Here is a 21,590-nt window from a genome sequence, read left to right on the forward strand (position 1 = left end):
CCTGCTGTACACCCAAGAGCTGTTTTTTTTAATATATCAATAAGCCCCTTTTTATACTTGCCAAATGGAAAAAAAAAAAAAAAAAGAAAACCTCAATGGACAAAAGAATTACACAGATTTATCTCTAGTCGGCAATAGACACAATATAGAAATAAGAGGCTGGGGGGGGGATTTGAAATAAAGAAATAGAAGAGAGGAAATATTAAAATATATCATTCACAATTATACCTGAGAAAAGCAAGCACCTGAAAATTATCATAACATAGAGACTAAATATTTACACAGATAAAACTATAAAATACTACTAAAATGCATAAAAGAAGTTATAAAGTAATGGAAACACATCTGTTGTTCATGTAGTAGAAGAATTAATATTGTAAAAGTTACAATCTTGCCATTTTATAAGTGCTTTATAAGATTTACAAGAGCGGGCCCGGAGAGATAGCACAGCGGCGTTTGCCTTGCAAGCAGCCGATACAGGACCAAAGGTGGTTGGTTCGAATCCCGGTGTCCCATATGGTCCCCCGTGCCTGCCAGGAGCTATTTCTGAGCAGACAGCCAGGAGTCACCCCTGAGCATCGCCGGGTGTGGCCCAAAAACAAAACAAAAAAAAAAAAAAAAAAGATTTACAAGAGCTTTATAAGATTCAGCACTATTCCTATAAAAATCCTCACAACAGATAGGACTCCTGAAAAAATGTCAGAAAGTCAGCAGTACAGTAACAGCTGCTGCTGCAGCAATGTAGGAGGGCCTAAAGATTCTGAGAGCAGCTAGTTCCTGCAAGCTTCCCAAGGTGAAATACCCCAAACCCCCAAACCTAACAACTGGACACAACAGAAGCCATCACCAGATCAAAAATCAAGCTACTAGGGAAATTGCTTGAGAAAAACATGACAGCAGTGACTAGTGAGTGAAACACCCTGACTTGGTCAAGCTTATGGGAAACAGACATTAGGGAGTGCAGCTGAGGCATTGAGGAAATTCACCTAAGCAAGGCAGGGCCTCATGAACTGGCCATACTGACAGCAGCAGCAGCATGGTTATGGCAATAAGGCCTGGTCCACTCTCTCGCAAGTATTCATTTTCCCAGTCTGTCTAGCTTCCCTGCCTCAGCACCAGAGTGCATTTAAAACTAAGGTTCCTGAATCTGGAGAAAAGTGTAGCCTTGAGACAAGCAAGAGCAGAAACAAGCAGCTGCAGTAACACTAGGAAGCTTTTGGAATTAATAGAGCCATTTTGAAATCAGGAAAGTCACTGAGAAAAGAGTGCAGCCACTCTGCCTTGCTCAGTGGCTGCACATTTCTTCTAGCCCAGGAGCCCCACAGCAACACACACAAAACACCACCACACTGTAAAGGTCATAAAGAGATGGCAATGCAGAACTCCATCATACTTAGTCGATAAAGATGGTAGTCCTGAGGAACCTACTAACACCAGCTACCTATGTAGCCTCTCTGATAAGGACTTTAAAGAAGAAATGTGAAGGATGTTCAAAGAACATGTAATGAACAGAAAATAAGATTCAAAAGGATATGAGTGTATAAATGAGAAAAATTCATTCAGAAGTGACAGAACTAAAAAAGTTAGTAGGTAAAAGGAAAAACGAGAAGGCCTTAGCAGAGGAATAGCTGCTGAAGACAAAATAAGTGACATGAAAGATAAACTGCATGAAACATATCTATCTATCTATCTATCTATCTATCTATCTATCTATCTATCTATCTATCTATCATCTATCTATCTATATGATAATAAGCTGGAAAAGAGCCTTAAAAGATACAAAGAGAAGATGGAAATAGCCTCAAAACAAGCAAACAATTGACAATAGATTATTGGAAAAAATTTAAAGGAACAATATAAGAATAATAGGGGGTCCCAGAGAGGCAGGGGGGAAAAAACCTTCTTAAGAAGTAACAGTCAAAGATATCATTGCTGAGAAATTCACAGAGATGAAAAGTGCTTGCAACCATATCCTGGATGACCAAAGAGATTCAGCTCAAAGAGACCCAAATAAAAGGAACCCACAGCACACCCTAGTCACAATGATGAAAATGACAGATAAGATATAGAATACTAAAAGCAACAAGAACAAAAAGAAAATTACATACGAAGAAGAAAAGGCAATATTTAAAGCAAATTTATCACAAGGAACACTCCAGGCCCAAAGGCAGTGATGGGATATATTGTAAAACCTCAATGAAATTAATGTATCATGACAAATACTTTAACCAACTAGAATTTCATTCAGGTTTAAAGGAAGGATACACAGCTTCAGAGATAAACAACCACTCAAAAACTTTACAGACCAAAATGAATCATAAAAGATGGTGGTGGAGCAATAGTGTAGCAGTAGGGCCTTTGCCTTTCATATGGCTGATCCAAGATGGACCTTGGTTGGATCCCTGGCATCCTATATGGTCCTCAAGCCAAGAACAATTTCTGAGTGCACTCCAGGAGTAACCCTTGTGCGTGACTGGGTTTGGCCCCCAAACAATAAAACAAACAAACAAAAGAATCATAAAAGAACTAAAGGGTCCAATTTAAGGCATGACAGACCACATAAATACACCAAACATCTACAAAATTATTGCACAAAATCCCAGACAACCATCTCAACATCAATAGAATAAATACACAAAATAAGAGGCACAGAATGAAAAAATGAATTATAAAATTGAATCCAACATTTTGCTAACTGCAAGAAACATATATGAATAATCAGAGCAAACAGACTCAAAGTCAAATGGTGGAGGGACAGTACTTTAAGCAAGCAACTCCATTAAAAAGGCTGCAGGGGCTATATTAATATTAGACAGCAAGACTTCGGGCTTAAAAAGGTTTTATGAAACAAAGAGGGTCATTTCTTCCTAATTAAGGTATTTGTAATCAGAAATCACACTTCTAAACATATATGCACCCAATGAGGGGCCAGAAAAATACTTAAAACAACTAGTAATAGGTGTGAAATAAGACATAAATAAAACATAAAGGCAGAGGGAAATTTCAACACAAAGGTAGTGGGATATGTCAACACCATTCTATCACATTTGAGGTCAATGAGGCTAAAATTTGACAAGAATATTTGAAGGTTTTGAAAGAAGAAATGGGAGATAGTGGCTATGTAGACAATTATAGAGCTACTCACCCCCAAAAAGCTGAGTATACATTCTTTTCTAATGTACATGGGAAGATAGAACATATGCTGGGCCATAAAATATGCCACAGTGAAAATCAAGAGGATAGAAATCGCATTGACTATCATCTCAGACCATGATGCACTAAAAATGAAAGTGAATTAGAAACAGAAAATGGAGAAAAAACTTTAAAATTCAAATTAAATAACTCATTGCTGATCAACCAGGGGGTCAGAGAAGAAATCAAAAAGGAAATCAAAAGATTCCTGGAAACAGATGAGAATGTAGATTAGAATGATCAGATTTGTGGGTCACAGCCAAATCTGCATTAATAGGAAAATGTATAGATTTGCAGGCATTCATTAGAAAGGAAGAAAATGCATACATAAATAACTTACTGGGAAAGCTTGAGAAATTGGAAAGGATCAAATAAATCAGCCTAATGTGGGCAGCCAAAAAATAAAATAAAACTTGGAGCAGAAATTAATGAATTGGACATCCAGAAAAAAATACGAAAGATCAAAGAAAGCAAAAGTTGATTTTATGAAAAAAAAATAAGATCAATAAACCATTTTCAAAACTCACGAAAGGGAGAGAGAAACATAATAAAAAAAAACAAATAAAAACAGAATATCATTACATGTAGTACAGAAATTCAAAGGGTAATCAGAGAACTTTGAGATTTGTTATGTCATGAAACAAGAGAACCTGGAAGAATGGATAAATTCTTGGACTCCTACAAAATTCCAAGCTTGAACAAGGATGATCTGGAATACCTAAAAAGATCTATCCTGATTGAGGAAATAGAACTTGTAATCAAAAGACTTCCCCAAAACAAAAGCCCAAGCCCAGATATATTTAATAGTGAATTCTTTCAAACCTTTAAATAGGATCTACTGCCAATTCTTTTAAAGAACTTCCAGGAAATTAGAACAGAAATATTACCAAATAGTTTCTATAAATATAAATATCACCATGATACCAAATCAGAGAAAACACAAAAACAGATTACAGACACATATTCTTGATGAACACAGATGCAAAAATCCTCAGCAAAGTAATAGCAAATAGAATCCAATAACTTGTCAAGATACAACATGACCAAGTAGGATTCATCCCAAGGATGCAAGAATGGTTTAACATTTTTCAAGTCAATATAATATACCATATCAATAAAAGAAAAAATAAAAATGATACAATCATATCAATAGATTCAGAGAAAGCATTTGACATGGTTCAACACCAATTCATGATAATAGCTCTTAAAAACAAAAAGAAATTTAAGAAACTTTCTTCAGTATAGTCAAGGATACTTACCACAAGTCCATGGCAATCATATGCAAAAGGGAAAAACTAAAAGCCTTTTCTCTAAGACCAGCCACAAGGTAAGTTTCCCCTCTCATGCCACTTAATTAAATATAGTACTTGCCATAGCAACTACCAAGAAAAAAATATACAGAGTACTAGATAGGTATGGAAGAAGTCACTTTCACTGTTTGTAGATGACATGATACTACATCTAGAAAATCCTAAAGATTTTACAAAAAAATCTTCTAGAAACAATAGATTTGTAGAGTAAAGTGACAGGCTACAAAATTAATGCACAAAAATCTGTGGCATTTCTATACACAAATAATGAAAGGAAAGTAAGATATTTGAAAAGTAATCCTACTCACAATTGTGCTTCAAAAAATAAAGGACCTTGGAGTAAACTTAACTAAAGATATGAAAGACCTATACAGTTTAAACTACAAAACACTCTTCAAGTAAAAACAGAGGACACAAGGAAATAGAAACACATCCTGTTAATGGATTTAACATAATTAAAATAGCAATACTTCCCAAAGCATTGTTCAAATTTAATGAAATCCCTATAATAATACCCATGATATTTTTTCCAAAAAGTAGATCAAATACTCCTGAAATGTATATGAAACAATATGTATATGTATATAAATATGTACAGAAACTTCCAAGAATAGCTAAAAAAATTCTTGATGAAAAGAAAATGGCAGGAATAACTTTACATTGCTTTAAACTGTTCAATAAAGCAGTAGTCATTAAAACAGCATGGTATTGAAATAAAGACAAATATTTAGCTCAATGGAATAGACTTGAAATTTTGAGATTGACCCACAAAAGAGCAAATCAGCAGTAGTGGTGGTGGCAGCTTCTTCCTAGACTGAGGCTGGAAAGCTGAAGAGCTGTCTTTTCACTTTGGGAGCTGATTGGCAGCTGGTTGGAAAGGGGGAACATTCTGAGGAGTTAAAAACTGAGAGCAAAGGGATTAAAAAGGGAGAAATAACAGATTAGGACTGAGAATGAAGGAACAGAAATGGATTTTTAAAGTGGCAAATGGGATAGGAGGAAGGGTTATATAAAACAAGGGAAGAACTACATACAACATTGACAGACATTAGGCATATTACAGATGGACATTAAACAGATATTGAGGTGGCCAACACATACACTCATGCACACACTTAGATATATACTTAGGATCAACTGTAGGTTGCAGGTGAAAAGCTGACCCAGGTGGAATGGGTCAGAATGCTTAAAAATTATAAAACTGGCAAGTCAGACGTAAAGGTTTTCCATTTTCTAGGCCAGTGGTTGGCAACCTTTTTTTTCAACTGAGCCAAATCTCGCCAAAACCACGATAGAAATTTATTTTGAGAGCCACATTTTTGTTTTTGTTTTTGTTTGTTTGTTTGTTTGTTTTTGGCAGCGCTCAGGGGTTACTCCTGGCTCTATGCTCAAAAATTGCTCCTGACAGGCTCAGGGAACCATATGGGATGCTGGGATTTGAACCACCGAACTTCTGCATGAAAGGCAAACACCTTACCTCCATGCTATCTCCCCGGCCCCAAAAGCCACGTTTTTAAAACCGAAAATACATAGGATGGTACACTGTTTTTAGTTTCAATAAGTTTTTATTGAGAATATTCTGTATGCAAGTATCCACAAGGGTCGGGAGGATACAAATACCACAACTAATTAAACAAAAACTTTAGAACGATAGTATTTCTCGATAACGTTAAATTCCATAAAATTTGCCTAACAATGTAGAGAAAATTACATCCTGACAATGACTGACAAAGCCACATACACTAACGTGAACATTGGCCTTTCATTTCCTTGGAAAGTTTGAGCAAATCAGGTTTGTATGTTTTTGTTTTTGTTTTGGGGCCACACCCAGCAGTGCTCAGGGGTTACTCCTGGCTATCTGCTCAGAAATCGCTCCTGGCAGGTACAGGGGACCATATGGGACACCGAGATTTGAACCAACCACCTTAGATCCTGGGATCAGCTGCTTGCAAGGCAAACACCACTGTGCTATTTCTCCGGTTATTGTTTTTCATTTTAGGCACAATTCCAGGTTCTCATCGATGAGACGATTTCTCAATTTACTCTTGATAAGATTCATGCTTGAAAATGATTGTTCGCATAAATACGTAGAGCCGAACAAGGAAAGAACAGCAAATGCTAGTTTTTTTTTTAGTTGATTATATGAGTCACGAATACTATTCCAGGTGTTAAAAATCAACATATCTTCCTTCTCCAGGTCTTTCAAAGCAGACCACTTGTGCTGTGAACTAAGTTCACATTTCTGTTTTTCCAGTCTTTGTAAATTAGCAAAGACGTTCAAATTTCGAGCTCCAGTTCTTTGTTTTTTAAATCCAGAAATTGCATTTCAAAGTTGCCAATGTCAATATTAAAGGGAGAAAAATGTAATTCCATTACAGTGGCATCCAGAGGTTTTTAACAAAAGCCAACATCACTTTGCTGTTTCTGAAATCCTGAAACCTCTTGAGAAAAGCTTCTCTTATATTTAAAAGTGCTGTTTTAAAATAGGTAATGTCAATATCAGAATTATTTTCTTGGCGATGTTTCAACAGGCTTGGAAGGTGAATCAAAGTTTCTCTGTCAAAATCTTGAGCAAAAACAGATAATTTGTTTTCAAACGAAATAACTTCTAACATCAAAAAAATTGTGTTTCCTTTCCCCTGTAGTTTATGATTAAGCTGATTTATATGTGAAGTAACATCCACTATAAAATACATTTTTTGAATCCACTGATTATTTGTTAATTCTGGATAGTGAACACTCTTCTCAAGGAAAAATGCTTTGATTTCTGATAATAAGGAAGCAAAAACGTTTCAAAACGTTTCCTCTTGATAACCAAAATGTGTTGAAAATTTGAAACCCTACAATATGGAGATGAAACACATAAAAGAGAAAAACCTTTTAACAATCTTTAAAAGCAAGAACAGTGTTCCAAAGAAAAGTAGTGATTTCACTGAAAGAAAAAAAAGTCTACTGACATTTAGTATGTGCTGCAAGAAACCAAACTAAAATACACACAAAAACAAAAACGGCACTTTGTTAAAGGCATATGATATCATATCATAAAGGAATTATGATAGAGTGCCTGAAACATTTTAAAAATAATTTTTATTTAAGCATATTTGTTACAAAATTATTCATACTTGAGTTGCAATCATAGAATGTACACTACCCTTCACCACTGCACTTTCCCCAATACCAATGTCCCTTGTTTCCTTCCCATTCACCCTCCTCTGCCTATGTTAGGGACAGTCATTTTGCTTTTTTTTTAATTTCTTTTTTTACTTTATTTAAACATCTTGATTACAAATATGATTGTGATTAGGTTTCAGTCATGTAAAGAACATCCCCCTTCACCAGCGCAACATTTCCACCACCAATGTCCCAAATCTCCCTCCATCCCACCCCACCCCCTTATTTTGAATATTTAGTATTCCTAATATTCCAGGCAGATTTAATTTAATTTAATTCTGTTTAACTTATTCTGACATAATTTTATAAACATGTTTTTAACAGAGAATAAATTGATTACATAAATGGTATGTGAAAGTGTATCTGTTTTCCCATAAAATAATGTATTCATTGTTATAAAGAATAACATAGATCAGGGCTGGAGAGATGCTTTTTTCTCTCTATCTCTCTTTTCTTTTATGACACTGAGGTTTGCAAAATTTCCTTTATGACACCGTAGTTTGCAATATTCTTAATTAAAGGGTACATGCATGTCACATCCATTTTTAGCATCCAGTTCTTGTCCAGAGTGATAAGTTCCAACTATTAATGACATAATTACCTTTCTCTGTTCTAACTGAACTCATCACTTTTTATGGCAAGCTTCCTATTATGGACTAGTCCTCCTGTCCCTCATCCCTATTTTAGATATTATTACCATATTGCCATTTATTATTCTTATATGCCACAAATGAATATTCTGTGTCTACACCTCTCCTTCTGACTCATTTCACTCAAAATAATAATCTGATGTGTTGATTTATGTACAGATGATGCACTGTGCATGGCTCAGTGTTTTTGTGTAGTCACAAGAAACAGAAGTTGCACAGTCGTACATTGTATCCTCTCATTGTATAATAGACTGGATTTAGAAAAACTCCCTGCTGAACTAAACTCTGTGACAGATGACACAGTAAAGATAATTTGTGAAATTCACAATTGTGATCAAATCCAGGATATTTACCACCCTGGGTGAGAGTATGGATGCCCACTACTCGCATCTTCTCCATGAAGAAGTGAAGTGGCTGTTCTAGGGATCGGTGCTCTCTCGCCTTGTTGGCAAGAGGGAAGAAGTAATGCAGTTCCTGTGAGAGCAGAACTCTGACGTTGTTCAGCCCCAGTTGGACAAGAAATGGGTAGCTAAGCTTGTGTATTTGACAGACATTGTTCATTTTCTCTATGAACTTAATATTTCTCTGCAGGGGAGTTTCACAAGTAGTTTTTACAGTGAGACATAAGATGGATGTGTTCAAAAATGAATCTGATTCTGGGATAACTGTGTCTGAGGAGATGTTAAAATGTTTCCACTTTTGCAAAAAAATTCTGATTGGCATTTATATTATGCAGAAAGTCATAATCAATATGAAAAACATCATTTAAGAGCATTAGCTCACAACTTTAATCGTGAGTACTCTGAACATGAGAATCCAGGGAAAAGAAAACGCTGGGTTGAGAATCCCTTCATGGAAGATGCCCACTCTTGTGCAAAATAAAATATGTGTTTTAAGACCACTCCAGGCACTGTATTTCTAAACCCCACCCAACCTGTTCTGAAGAAGCTGGGTAGCAGGAAAGAAATAATAAACCAAGCTAGCCAGGAAAGGATGATCATGGAGTCCATGGCCTTGTACTCTCTGCCTGGAGCTCAAAAAGCTAGAACACCTCATTCTTTATTAAAACCAATTCCCAATACCAGGAGGCTTCAGGTCAAGAGAGAGAAAGACAAAAGTACATATTCAGTGGGCGTTTACATATCAAAGGAAGAGGTTTAAGAAAGGATGATGTTGGGGGAACACCTTTGTTTGGGGTTGATACTGGGTATCATGTTACACTCTTGGAGCCAGCTACTGGGGCTGCACACAGGGCACACACTGACAAAGGCTAAAAGCAGAGTCCTGACTCCTGGAGCAGCCACCTAGCACACAGAAAAGCCAAATTAAAAGTGTAAAGAGCCACATGTGGCTTGCGAGCTGCATGTTGCCGACCACTGTTCTAGGCATAGCATTATTATTGAGGGTAAACTTTACTGAAATAAGGCTTCCTGGGTTAGATTGTGTATAGAGCATTCTTAACCCAACCATACTTTTCAAGTATAGAACACTAAGTAATATGGTGATGAGCACTGAAAGGGAAGTCTACATCATGAAGCATCGTCTATTGGGTCTTTAACATCCAAATACCTTTCCTGAAAACAAAATGAAATCATGAGCATTATGCTATAATAGTAAACTAATTTTAATTGAAAATAAATTGCAATAACATAATGAATGAGCACAGTAACAGGAGATTATAGCATGCAGTTGTGTATTCCAATATTATCTGTGTGCATATCAGGAGTATTATGATATAATAGTAAACTAACTTTAATGAAAATAAATTGCAATTACATACTCAATGGACATATATAAAGAGGAGCTGATTGGACACCTGCTCAATCTAAGCAGTTGTATCCAATGTTGAAGGTCCTTGAAGTATAGAAGAGAATATAAGCTTTTGTGTTTCTCCTTTTTCCACTCAGTTCCTTCTCTTCTCCTCACTATACTCTTAGGGTAATTGTGTGTTAGACACCTACAATTTATTTATTTATTTATTTTTGGTTTTGGGGTCACACCTCGCAGTGCTCAGGGGTTACTCCTGGCTCTATGCTTATAAATCACTCCTAGCAGGCTCGGGGGACCATACGGGATGTCGAGATTCGAACCACCATCCTTCTGCATGAAAGGCAAATGCCCTACCTCCATGCCATTTCTTCGGCCATGGAAACAACTATTTAGATCATTGTGTTTCTCCATGCAGCTATTCAAAATATCACATATAAGTGATATCATTCTGTATTTACCTTCTTCTTCTGGCTTACTTCATGTAACATAACTTCTAGTTCCATACATATTGCTGTAGATTACATGACTATATCATTCATTACTGCTATGTAGTATTTCATTTTATATATTTACCACTGTTCTTGGTCTGTTGTTGGACATCTAGGTTGATTCCAAGTCTTAGCTATTGTGCTGATTGCAGCAATGAATAGCGGTATGCATACATTCTTTTGAATGAATGTTTTCCTGTCCTGCAGATACATACCAGAAGTAGTTGGTGGGTCAATCAACAGCTCATTTTTGAGTTAGTGAGAACCCTCCAAATAGTTTTCCATAAGGATTGGATCAAACAGCATTCCCACCTGGATGAGAGTTCCTTTTTTTACAAAATCACCACCAACAGATACTGTTCCCAGTATTTTTGATATGTGCCATTTTCACTGGTTTAAGATGATATCTCATTGTTTTCCTGGTTTGAATTTCCCTAAGGATAAGTGATGATAAAATATTTTCATGTGTCTGTTGGCCATCTGTTGGACTTCCTCAAAGAATTGCTTGTTCATTTCCTCTTCCTTGTTTTATAGGGTTTTTGGAAGTTAACATTTTCGAGTACTTTGTAAAGCTAGATATCAACTTTTTACCTGATGTGATGAGTTCAAAATTTTTCTCCCATTCACTTACCTGTCTTCTAATTTTAGCCCATGCTTCTTTTGCCAAACAAACATTTTAGTTAGATGTAGCCTCATTTTTTTTCCAGTTTGATGCTATAGTTCTTGCCGTTGACATCCTATCATTAAAGATTGTTTTGAGTTCTAAGTCTTGAAATGTTCTGCTTAAGTATTCTTCAATCAACTTTATGGATTCATGTAAAATCTTATGGTATGTAATCCACTTTGAATTGACTTTTGTGTAAGGTGTGAGATATTAATTCCTTACATGTAGTTAACCAATTGTTTCAACACCATTTGTTGAAAAGACTGTCTTTGTTCCATTTCATATTTTTGGCTCCTTTGTCAAAAATTAGTTGACCATATACTTGGGGGTTTGTCACTATGTAGTCTATTCTGACACATTGGTTTAAAAAATGTCTTTGTTTCAGTACCATGCTGTTTTGGTCACTGTGGCTTTGCAGTAGAGCTTCAAACTAGGTAATGAAATGCCTTCAAGTTTCTTGTTTTTCAATATAAATTTGACCATTCTAGGTCTTTTATGGTTTAACATTTACTTTATCATTGTTGTAAGTTCTTGAAGAATGTTGTCTGAATTTGAACTCAGACATTGCATTGATCTATATAGTAGGTTAGACAAGATGGTCATTTGATTATATTGAGTCTTCCAATCCATGCTCATAGAATGTTCTTCCATTTTCTTAGGTCTTTAATTTCTTTCTGAAGTGTTCTAAAGTTTTCTTGATATAAGTCTCTCACCTTTGTTGTTAGATTGATTCCCAGGTAACTGATAGATTTGGACATTTTTAAATAGATTTTTTGATCTCTTTCTCCTCTGAGTCATTATCTGTATAAAGCAATGCAACTGTATTTTGTACATTGACTTTGTAGTCTGACAATTTACAACCATATTTCTCTTACCATAAAATGCACATTTTCCTCCCAAAAGTGTGTCTTATGAAGCAAATGCCACCTGGACCTGAAGCCTAAGTGTAGGTGAGGAGAGCATCTAAAACCTTATGGTTTTATGGTTAGGTGCATCTTATAGTTTGAAAAATAAAGTATATTGTTTTTTTTTTTTGTTTCTAGAAGCTTTCCTGGGCACTCATTAGGGACTCCAATGCATATCATCATGTCACCTGCTAATAGCAATAGTTTGACTTTCTCTTTTCCAATTTGAATTCCTTTTATTTACTCATCTTGTCTGATTGCTAGTGGTAGGACTTCTAATACTATGTTGCATAAGAGTTGAGACAGTGGACATCCTTGCCTCATGCCAGACCTTAGTAAAATGCTTTTAGTTTTTTGACATTAAAAATAATGTTAGCTATGGAATTTTATAGACAGCTGTTACTATCTTGAGAAAGGTTCCTTTCGCATCTTTTTGCTGAGAGTTTTTATCATGAATGGATGTAGGATTTTGTCAAATGCTTTCTCTGCATCGATTGATATGATCATGTGATATTTTCATCCTTCCTTTTACTGATGTGGTGTATAACGTTTATTGATTTGCATATGTTGAACCATTCTTACATCCCTGGGATAAAACCTACTTGGTAATGATATATAATCTTTTGGATGTGTTGTTGGATTCAGTTTACTAAGATATTGTTAAGGATTTTTGCATCTACGTTTATTAGTAAAAATTAGTCTGTAGTTTTCTTTCTTGGTGATATCTTTGTCAGCATTGTGAACACACATGATATTAGCTTCATTGAAAGTATTAGAAAGGATACCCACATTTTTGATATTTTGGAAGAGGCCAAGGATCAATGGTAATAACTTTTGTTGTTGTTGTTGTTGTTCTTCTTCTTCTTCTTTGGTTTTTGGGTCACACTCGACAGCGCTCAGGGGTTACTCCTGGCTCTATGCTCAGAAATCGCTCCTGGCAGGCTCAGGAGACCATCTGGGTTGCCGGGATTCAAGCCATTGAACTTCTGCATGCAAGGCAAACACCTTACCTCCATGTTATCTCTCTGACCCCATCAAGGCACAGGGGACCATATGGGATGCCGGGAATAGAACCACCGTCCTTCTGCATGAAAGGCAAATGCCTTACCTCCATGCTATCTCTCTGGCCCCTGGTAATAACTCTTTTTGAATGCTTAAAATTCATCTGTAAACCTGTCTGGTCCTGAATTTTTAATCTTGGGGAGTTTCTTAATTACTGTTTCAATTTCCTTACTTTTGATAGACCTGTTTTAGAGAGTACCGTATTTTCCGGCATATAAGACGACTTTTGAAACAAAAAAAGTCAACCGAATATGGGGGGGGGGGTCGTCTTATACACCGAGTATATCCCGAAAATTGTTTCAATATGCTGCTAAACGAAACAAAAAAAATCAGGCCGCAGAGTTTCCAAATCTCTTTCTTGGGGGCTCCCAAAAAGTACTCGGGAGATCTGGGGGCCACTTCTGGCAAAACCCAGCTAACCATGTTGGTGGTTCAGTACTAGGGTCCGAGGATGAGGTGTTGTTTGGTTCATGTAGTGGGGGAGATTAACAGACGCCACCAGGGAATTGCCAGAAAAGGTGCCTATATAAGGGACCAATCACTGCAAGGCTGCTCGGACCACCTCTCTAACTCAGCCAATCCAGGCAGGCTTTTTATGCATGCAAATTAGACAATGTTTTGGACCCGAATCTACACTGTAAAAAGCCTGCTCAGATTGGCCAGAGTCAGAGAGGAAGTCTATTACAGTAGAAACTTTGAACCATTGCTTGTTGTGATTGGCTCACTGTGGTACACACAGCTGCAGCACAGGAACATTCTGTCTGATACAGCGAATATAGGCCTAAACCTATGTTTTAACTACAAAAATAGGGGGTCGTCTTAACGCCCAGTCGTCTTATACGCCGGAATATATGGTAATAAAGTTTCAGAAATATGTCCATTTCTTCTAGGTTCTCTAGCTTAACAGATAACAGTTGTTCATAATAAGGTCTCATGATATCTTAGACTTCTTGGGGTTTGATTGTAATTTCTCCCCTTTCATGTCTGATCTGATTTGAGTATTTTCCCTTGTTTTTCTTGTGATTCTTGCCAGGGTTTGTCTACCTTGATTATTCTTTCAAAAACTAGATCTTGGTCTCAATTCTTTGTATTGTTTCCTTTGTTCTATATTGTTGATTTCTGGCTTTGGTTTTTATTATTGATTTTCTTCTGCTTGTGTTTGGGTGCCTTTGTTGTTGGTTTTCCAGGTATCTTAGGTGTCCCTTTATTTTGTTAATTTTGTCTTTTTATTCTTTCCTAATGTAGACCTGTATTGCTATGAGTTTCCTCCTAATTACTGCTTTTGCTGTATCCTATAGATCTTGACAATGTGTTTCTTTATTATCATTAGTTTCAAGAAATCTCCATTCCTTTTATTTCCTCTTTGATCTAGCTGTTGTTGAGCAGCATGTTGTTTAGTCCCCAGGTGTTAGATTTTTTTCATATGTTCTTTTTAAAGTCAAACTTGATCTCTGTGGCATTGTGGTCTGATATAATTCTATTATAACTGTGGTCTCATATAATTCTCATATTTGTGATTTATGTAATTTAGACTTATGTCCTAAAATGTAGCCTATCCTAGAGAAAGTTCAATGTTCACTTGAAAACAATGTGTCTTCAGCTTTTTGAGTATGAAAGGCCCTGTCTATATCCTTTAGTTTTAGTTCCTCTAGTTTGTAATTTAGGGTTCTTATGTCTTTGCTAGTATTCTGCTTAGTGGATCTGTCAAGTGGAGATATTGTATGTTGAAATCTCCCAGTACTATCACATTTCTGTTCATGTTTCTCTAACTTTGTAGGCCTTACATATTTTACTGGGTATACATTTGGTGCATAGATGTTGATCAGAGTTAATACTTCTTGGTCAATTGTTCCCCTGATCAGTAAGTGTCCATCTTTGTCTTTAAGAACTTTCTTGGAGATGAATGCAGTCTGGTCTGAGTATGGCTTGCCCAACTCTTTTTTTTTCCCCAGTGGCTTCTATACTGTTTTCCATCCTTTTACTCTGAGCCTGTGTTTATTCTAAACTTTTAAGTATGTTTCTTGCAGGCAGCAGATATCTGGATTTTGTTTCCTGATCCAACCCGTTACTCTGTGCCTTTTGATGGGAGAATTTATCCCAGTGATATGTAAGAAAATTATTGACAGAGAGGGCTATTGTGCCATCATATTGTATAGGACTGTTGATATAATTGGGGGTTTGATTTATGTAAGTGCTTTCTGAGTAGTTCATTTAGGGTTTATTTGTTTAGCATGAATATTGCAAGTTCTTTTTGGTCTTTTTAATCCTCTCTCCCATGTAAATGAGAGTTTTTTTCTGGATAGTGACTCCAGGCTGAAAGTTTCTTTCATTCGGTAGTTTAAATATATCATCCCACTCTTTTCTTACCTTTCTTGTTTCAAATGGAAGATCTGGTTTGATTCTTATGCGGTTTATCTTTATATTTGAAGGTTTTTATTTCTCCCTGATTGCCATTGGGTTTTTATTCTGTTAGGTCTATTTTGTTGTCATTCATATTGCCTCCTGTATTTGTAAAGAAGCCTCTTTCCCAAAGGTGTAAAAGTTCTCTGCTATTATCTCCCTCACTACTTGTTCTTCCCCTTTTCCTTCTTCTAGTGTTGCTATAATTCAGAGATTACTTATTTTGTCTTTATTTATTAAGTACCTTACATTTTCTTTCAATGTTTTGTCTCTTTTCCCCCCCACTTCTTTGTTAATGCTGGCTTGTAATTTTTCTTCAACTTCATCTATGCAACTCTCCACCTGTGTAATTTTACTATTATGACTTATAACATGTATTTTAGTTCCATCTGTTCCATTCATGGATTCCCTATTTTCTGAAAGAGTTCTACTTCATTTAGTTGAGTTGTTTATCTATAGATATCTTAATTTCACAGGCTATTGACTCCTCCCATTGCTAAAATATTACTTGTTGATTTTGGGTATTCATCTAATATACTCTTGCGGTTTGGTGGTCTTGGAAGCTTGCCAGGACTTCTTTCCATATCTTCAACTATAGATATCTTCCTTAGCTTCTCCATTGATAATTAAATTTGTGATTTAGAATTCTAGAGTATCAGGATGTTTTAAGAAAGTGATCTATTGGGCCCGGAGAGATAGCACAGCGGCGTTTGCCTTGCAAGCAGCCAATCCAGGACCAAAGGTGGTTGGTTAGAATCCCAGTGTCCCATATGGTCCCCTGTGCCTGCCAGGAGCTATTTCTGAGCAGACAGCCAGGAGTAACCCCTGAGCACCGCCGGGTGTGACCCCAAAACAAAAACAAAAACAAAAAAAGAAAGAAAGTGATCTATTGAACTGTTTGTATGAAAGGTGACTTGATGTATATCTTCTTTGTAATATATATTTATAAATAGGCAAGTTAATCTAAGTACAATAAAAATATTTTAAACAAAGGGGCTAAAGTGATAGCATATGGTAGGGCATTTACTTTGAACACAGAAGATCCAGGACAGACCTGTGTTCAATCTCCAGCATCCCAAATTGTCCCCTGAGCCTTCCAGGAACGATTTCTGAACACAGAACCAGAAGTAACCCCTGAGTGCCTCCAGATGTGGCCCAAAAACCAAAAAAAATAAAATATTGAAAATTATTTCAGCAAAGAAACCTGGATATTCAAGACCTGGTAGATGATTCTTCATGGGGTAGGCTCCTTATACAGTTCTCACTACCAGTGCATAGTACTCTAATGTAAAAATTATAATCATTTTAAGAATACTCTATGCACAATCTAACCCTGGAAGCTTTTATTTAGCAAAGTTTACCCTCACCATTGATGATTTGCCTAGAAACTGGAAAACCTTCCCCCCTGATGTGACGACCTCATTGTTTTTAAATGGTCTCACACATTTCATAAAGGTCAGTACTTCAACTGTAACCTATATGTCAATCTCCAATGTCTGTCTATGTGGGTATGTCAGAGTGTATGTGGTGATACCTCTATATCTGTCTAATCTATATTGTACATATGCAATGTACAATGTTCTTTCCCCACTCCCCTGCCTATCACCTTACAAATACTCTTTTATCTTCTCACCCTCTCAACCCTGATCCATTATCTCTCCCTATTTAACCTTTTACCCTCAGTTCTTAACTCCTCAGAAACCAAAACCTTCCCTAGTAAACTGCCAGCCAGCTCCCAAAGTGAAAGGACAGCCCCTCAGCCTGCCATGTCTCAGCCTGAGAAGAAGCTGCTGCCACCACTCCTACTGACTCATCCAATGCAGCCTTCTTTTTCCCACCTCCTGACATGTGGACTGTTGCTTCCTGTAAGATTTGTCTTCAGAGAGAACTTCGGCTCAAGGGCACTACCTGATCTCTGACTTCTGCAAACTATTTCTCAAACTTCAGAAGACCACAGCACAGGAAATAATGTGCTCTATTCCCCCCCCATACTATCTCTAAACAGTTTAAAGGGATGTCTATTTCCTTTGTATAATTCTGTAGGTGTATTTCCTTAATGGTTATGATTCTTACTGTATATCTCCATATGTAGAGATAGCTTTCCCCATCCCATTTTTGGATCTGTTTAGTAGAAAATTCTAGTAGATAGTCACTCTTGGGATCTGAGAGACTTAAAACCAGGTTATAGAGATTGTTTGCTTATTATTTTACCCCCCCCCCATATGCACCAGTAGTCATGTGGCAATGTTCCTTTAGAATATACACATTAAAATGGGGGAAATCTTATGTATTTTATAGAAAAAATATAGAAATAGAATATAGAAAGTTATTATAAAATAGGGATAGGAATTCATAAATTTTATAGTGCAGGGGCGCCTTTATGTATTTGTTATTTAGCAAAGTTTACCTTCACCATTGATGAACAATTGTGACTCAACTTGGGCCTCAGCTGATTGGACATTGACCTTCCAACCCTGACCCTGAATCCCATTCTTTGATCCAGCATGGTTTTCTGCACCAGCACCAAAAATCAAACTCCCCCCGGGGGAGGTACTAATGCAACTCTGACACCGACTTGCTCCAGGGTAGTTTTATATGACACCCTGGTGACCAGGAAACAGCAACAACTTGCCCTAAGGGCAGGTTTCCCTGCATTGCCACTCAATGATGAAATGAACTCAGATGTGCCATGACACCCTGGCTTCAACATAGGATCTGTCCAAAAACCAAGATCTCTAATTATAGAAGCCTGCTTATGACAACTGTGATAGAGTAGAAGTTTTCCTGGGATCATGAAGAAAGACATTGGAAAATTAGTATGCCCTGAGCTTGTAGTCAGTCTATGACAGTATGCTTCAAGGGTAGAAACACCCTGAGTTTTTTTTTAGGCCAAGAGTATTTCCTTTCTAATGTCTCCAACTTTTCTTGTGCTTATGAAAATATAATCTGCACCCCTTTTTTTATTTTATTTGTATCTTCTAGATAGGAGCTCCTACCTTTTTCAGAGAACATTAGGACACGAATTACTTTGTTGTATCTCATATTTCTGTGTCTTTCTACAAATTGAGAAAAGAAAAAAAATATAATGGGAGCCCAAGCGGTCAGGGGCATTGGAGGAAAACAAAGGTCATATAACTAAATACCCAAGCAAAGTCAATGACAATAGAATCAATAGACCCAAACTATAACAATCTAAATTTAAAATGGATCTGCTATACTGGTAGGCTAGGGGAGTTAGGGTAAAGATATTAGATGCATTTGGTGAAGGGAGGTGAACATTGGTGGTGGGAATGATTCTAAATCACTGTTACTATATACCTAAAATACAACCAAGATGCCAAGACAATCTTGGAATAAATGCCAACTAGAACTAAAGATATGCAGTCACAGATTTCTTGATTTTTTAATTATAGCTTTCTATAAATGATAGAATAGATATTTCTTAGCTATTGTACAACCACCAAGAGTACTAATTTCTGAATTGCTGAAATTCAGTGTTCCGGGCCTTGAAAAACATGCTTTCCCATGGATTTTATGCAAGTGCTATTTATCAATGTCCCTGTAGCCTAATGATCAGAAGTCCCAGGGATTGATCAAAAATTCACAAATATTCACCAGTTGAGCTTTCTCAACTCCACTGTCAGCAACCAGACTGAAATAGAAATGTCAATTCAGAGACAAGAGACTAGTACACGGTCAGAAGCTTGCCACAAATAGCTGGGAAGTGCAATTACAGCAGAGAAACGACCACTATGATAATGATAGTTGGAAATGAACTGGGTGCTGAACAGAGATAGAGCCAGAGGCATAATACCCCTGAGTAACAATATTGCAAACCAGCGTATCTAAAATGAAAAAAAAAAAAGGGAAAGAGAGAAGAAAATTGCAAAGAGGCAGGGAAGGGAAAGGGCTGGGGAGAGGGAACCAGAACACTGGTGGCGGGAAATAAGCATTTTTTTTTTATTTTTTATTTTTTTTTTTTTGGTTTTTGGGCCACACCCTGTGACGCTCAGGGGTTACTCCTGGCTATGCGCTCAGAAGTTGCTCCTGGCTTCTTGGGGGACCATATGGGACGCCGGGGGATCGAACCTCGGTCCATCCTAGGCTAGCGCAGGCAAGGCAGGCACCTTACCTCCAGCGCCACCGCCCGGCCCCGGGAAATAAGCATTGGTCAAGAAAACGCTGCTGGGCGTTGTATGACTGAAAATCATGAACAACTTTGTAATTGTATCTCCCGGGGATTCCATTCAAAATTTTATTTTATTAAGAAATAAAATGATAATAGATTCTTCTTTGATTACTAGAATAAAAATCAAAACAGGGACTAGCAATCTATCAGGCACAGACAGACTCAGGAGGCGATGCACACCAGGTTCCTTTTATTCCTTCTCAATTTCCCCCACCTTCTGCTTTTTAGAACCTCTCCAGAGATCATCACCTTGAACTCTCTGGAACAAGATGAGTGTCAGAAGCATTAGGAGCGCCCGTTTCACCAGGGCATCAACTCAAAGGAAGAGAATGAATTGTTCAGCCAGCACTCCCCAAAAAGCCAAACCCGGATCTTGGCGCTCAGTTCCCGCCTCTTGGAGAGGAAATGTCGGGGCGCACCGACAGCGCGTGCAGAGGCCTGCTACAGGATCAGCGAGTACTAGGGCGCACAGATCCTGCAGACCCCGTCCAGCGCGCGTCTACTGGCCCCTTCCCGTGCGCACCGCCGTGCCAACCTCTCTGCCACCAGCCCGTTGCCTCCCACACTGTAGGACGGGGACCGCTGGTACTCACGCGCACGGCCAGCGCGCCCGCGCCCATCCTGCAGCAAGGTCCGACACAACCACCGAGGGCCCGGTGACCGCATCAGAAGGACCCTGGAGGGTGGAGGTCGCGCAGCGCGCACTCGCTTCCCTTTAACAACTCGCTGCCACAGCACCGACCCCGAAGAGCGCTTGCAAAGCTGCCACCCACCTACCCACCCACCCACCCACCCACCGGGCTACACGGACCAGCCTGCAACTGAAACCCGATCCCGAGCCACTAGTATTGGCCAGCCCGGTGGTTCACGTGACATGCTCTTAAGTCATTGGCATCTTCTTAAACCTGACTTGCTCCAAACTGCAGGCCCACTTCCTCCTACTAGATAATTCTTTACTAGAACTCTATGCAAAGCTGGGGAAAAACAAAAACAAAAACAAAAAACACCCGTGTATTTGCTTGCTGCTGTTCCTCTCCAGGATAAGCATGCGCGTGATATTCAAGTTTCAAATCCACAGACATTTTTAGTTTGTTTTTACTTTTTCTGTCTCCCAGAAGTAAATAACTTGGGTCATAATTTTCTCCCCGTCACCTTGTTTCTACCAGGACGTTCTATTTTAAATATCTATGACTGCTTTTACTAGCTTTTTAATGGCTAGTAAACTGGTGATAAACATAAAGCAATGGTTTTCAGGGAAAAAAAGCGTGCATTGAAGTTCAGAAAGTCAAACTACTCAATCTTTCACGAACTTCCTGCTCCATAAGCTATGCCATTAAATACCTGATGGCTTTTATAATTTTCAAGTGCTGATAACTAAAACTGATACAATGACTGATAATTAAGTACTGATAACTAACACTTTTTTCAAATAAGTCAGAAGAGAACTGGCCCAATTTTTCTGTTTATGGCACTTTTATCCTTGTCAATTTTATTTTCATCCTTAAGAGAATGTTCGAGACAAGGCTCAGTTTTTATCCAAAAGACATTAATAATTTGGGACATTGGTGATGGGAATATTGCACCGGTGAAGGGGGTTGTTCTTTACATGACTGAAATCAAACTACAATCATGTTTATAATCAAGGTGTTTAAATAAAGATATTAATAAAATTAATAAAATAAATAATAGGCAAGTAAAAAAGACATTAATAATAAATATATAATCAAGGTCTCTTTTTAAAAGAAGTAGGAGGAAGGGAAAAATGGAATGACTTCCCTTCGGAATCTGA

General features: G+C 37.5%; 1 protein-coding gene across 1 annotated transcript in view; it reads right to left on the bottom strand.

Moving 5' to 3' along the window:
* The window catches only part of FAM13A (family with sequence similarity 13 member A), a 286,634-nt gene extending 266,087 nt beyond the window's left edge, over positions 1–20,547 (bottom strand). Inside the window, exon 1 of the mRNA XM_049789780.1 lies at positions 20,395–20,547. Coding sequence (XP_049645737.1) covers positions 20,395–20,421 — 27 coding nt within the window. The 5' untranslated portion in view covers positions 20,422–20,547. The remainder of the gene's footprint in view (positions 1–20,394) is intronic.
* Positions 20,548–21,590: the final 1,043 nt, after the last annotated feature.

The sequence above is a fragment of the Suncus etruscus genome, chromosome 16 (genome assembly GCF_024139225.1).
Source record: "Suncus etruscus isolate mSunEtr1 chromosome 16, mSunEtr1.pri.cur, whole genome shotgun sequence".
NCBI lineage: Eukaryota > Metazoa > Chordata > Mammalia > Eulipotyphla > Soricidae > Suncus > Suncus etruscus.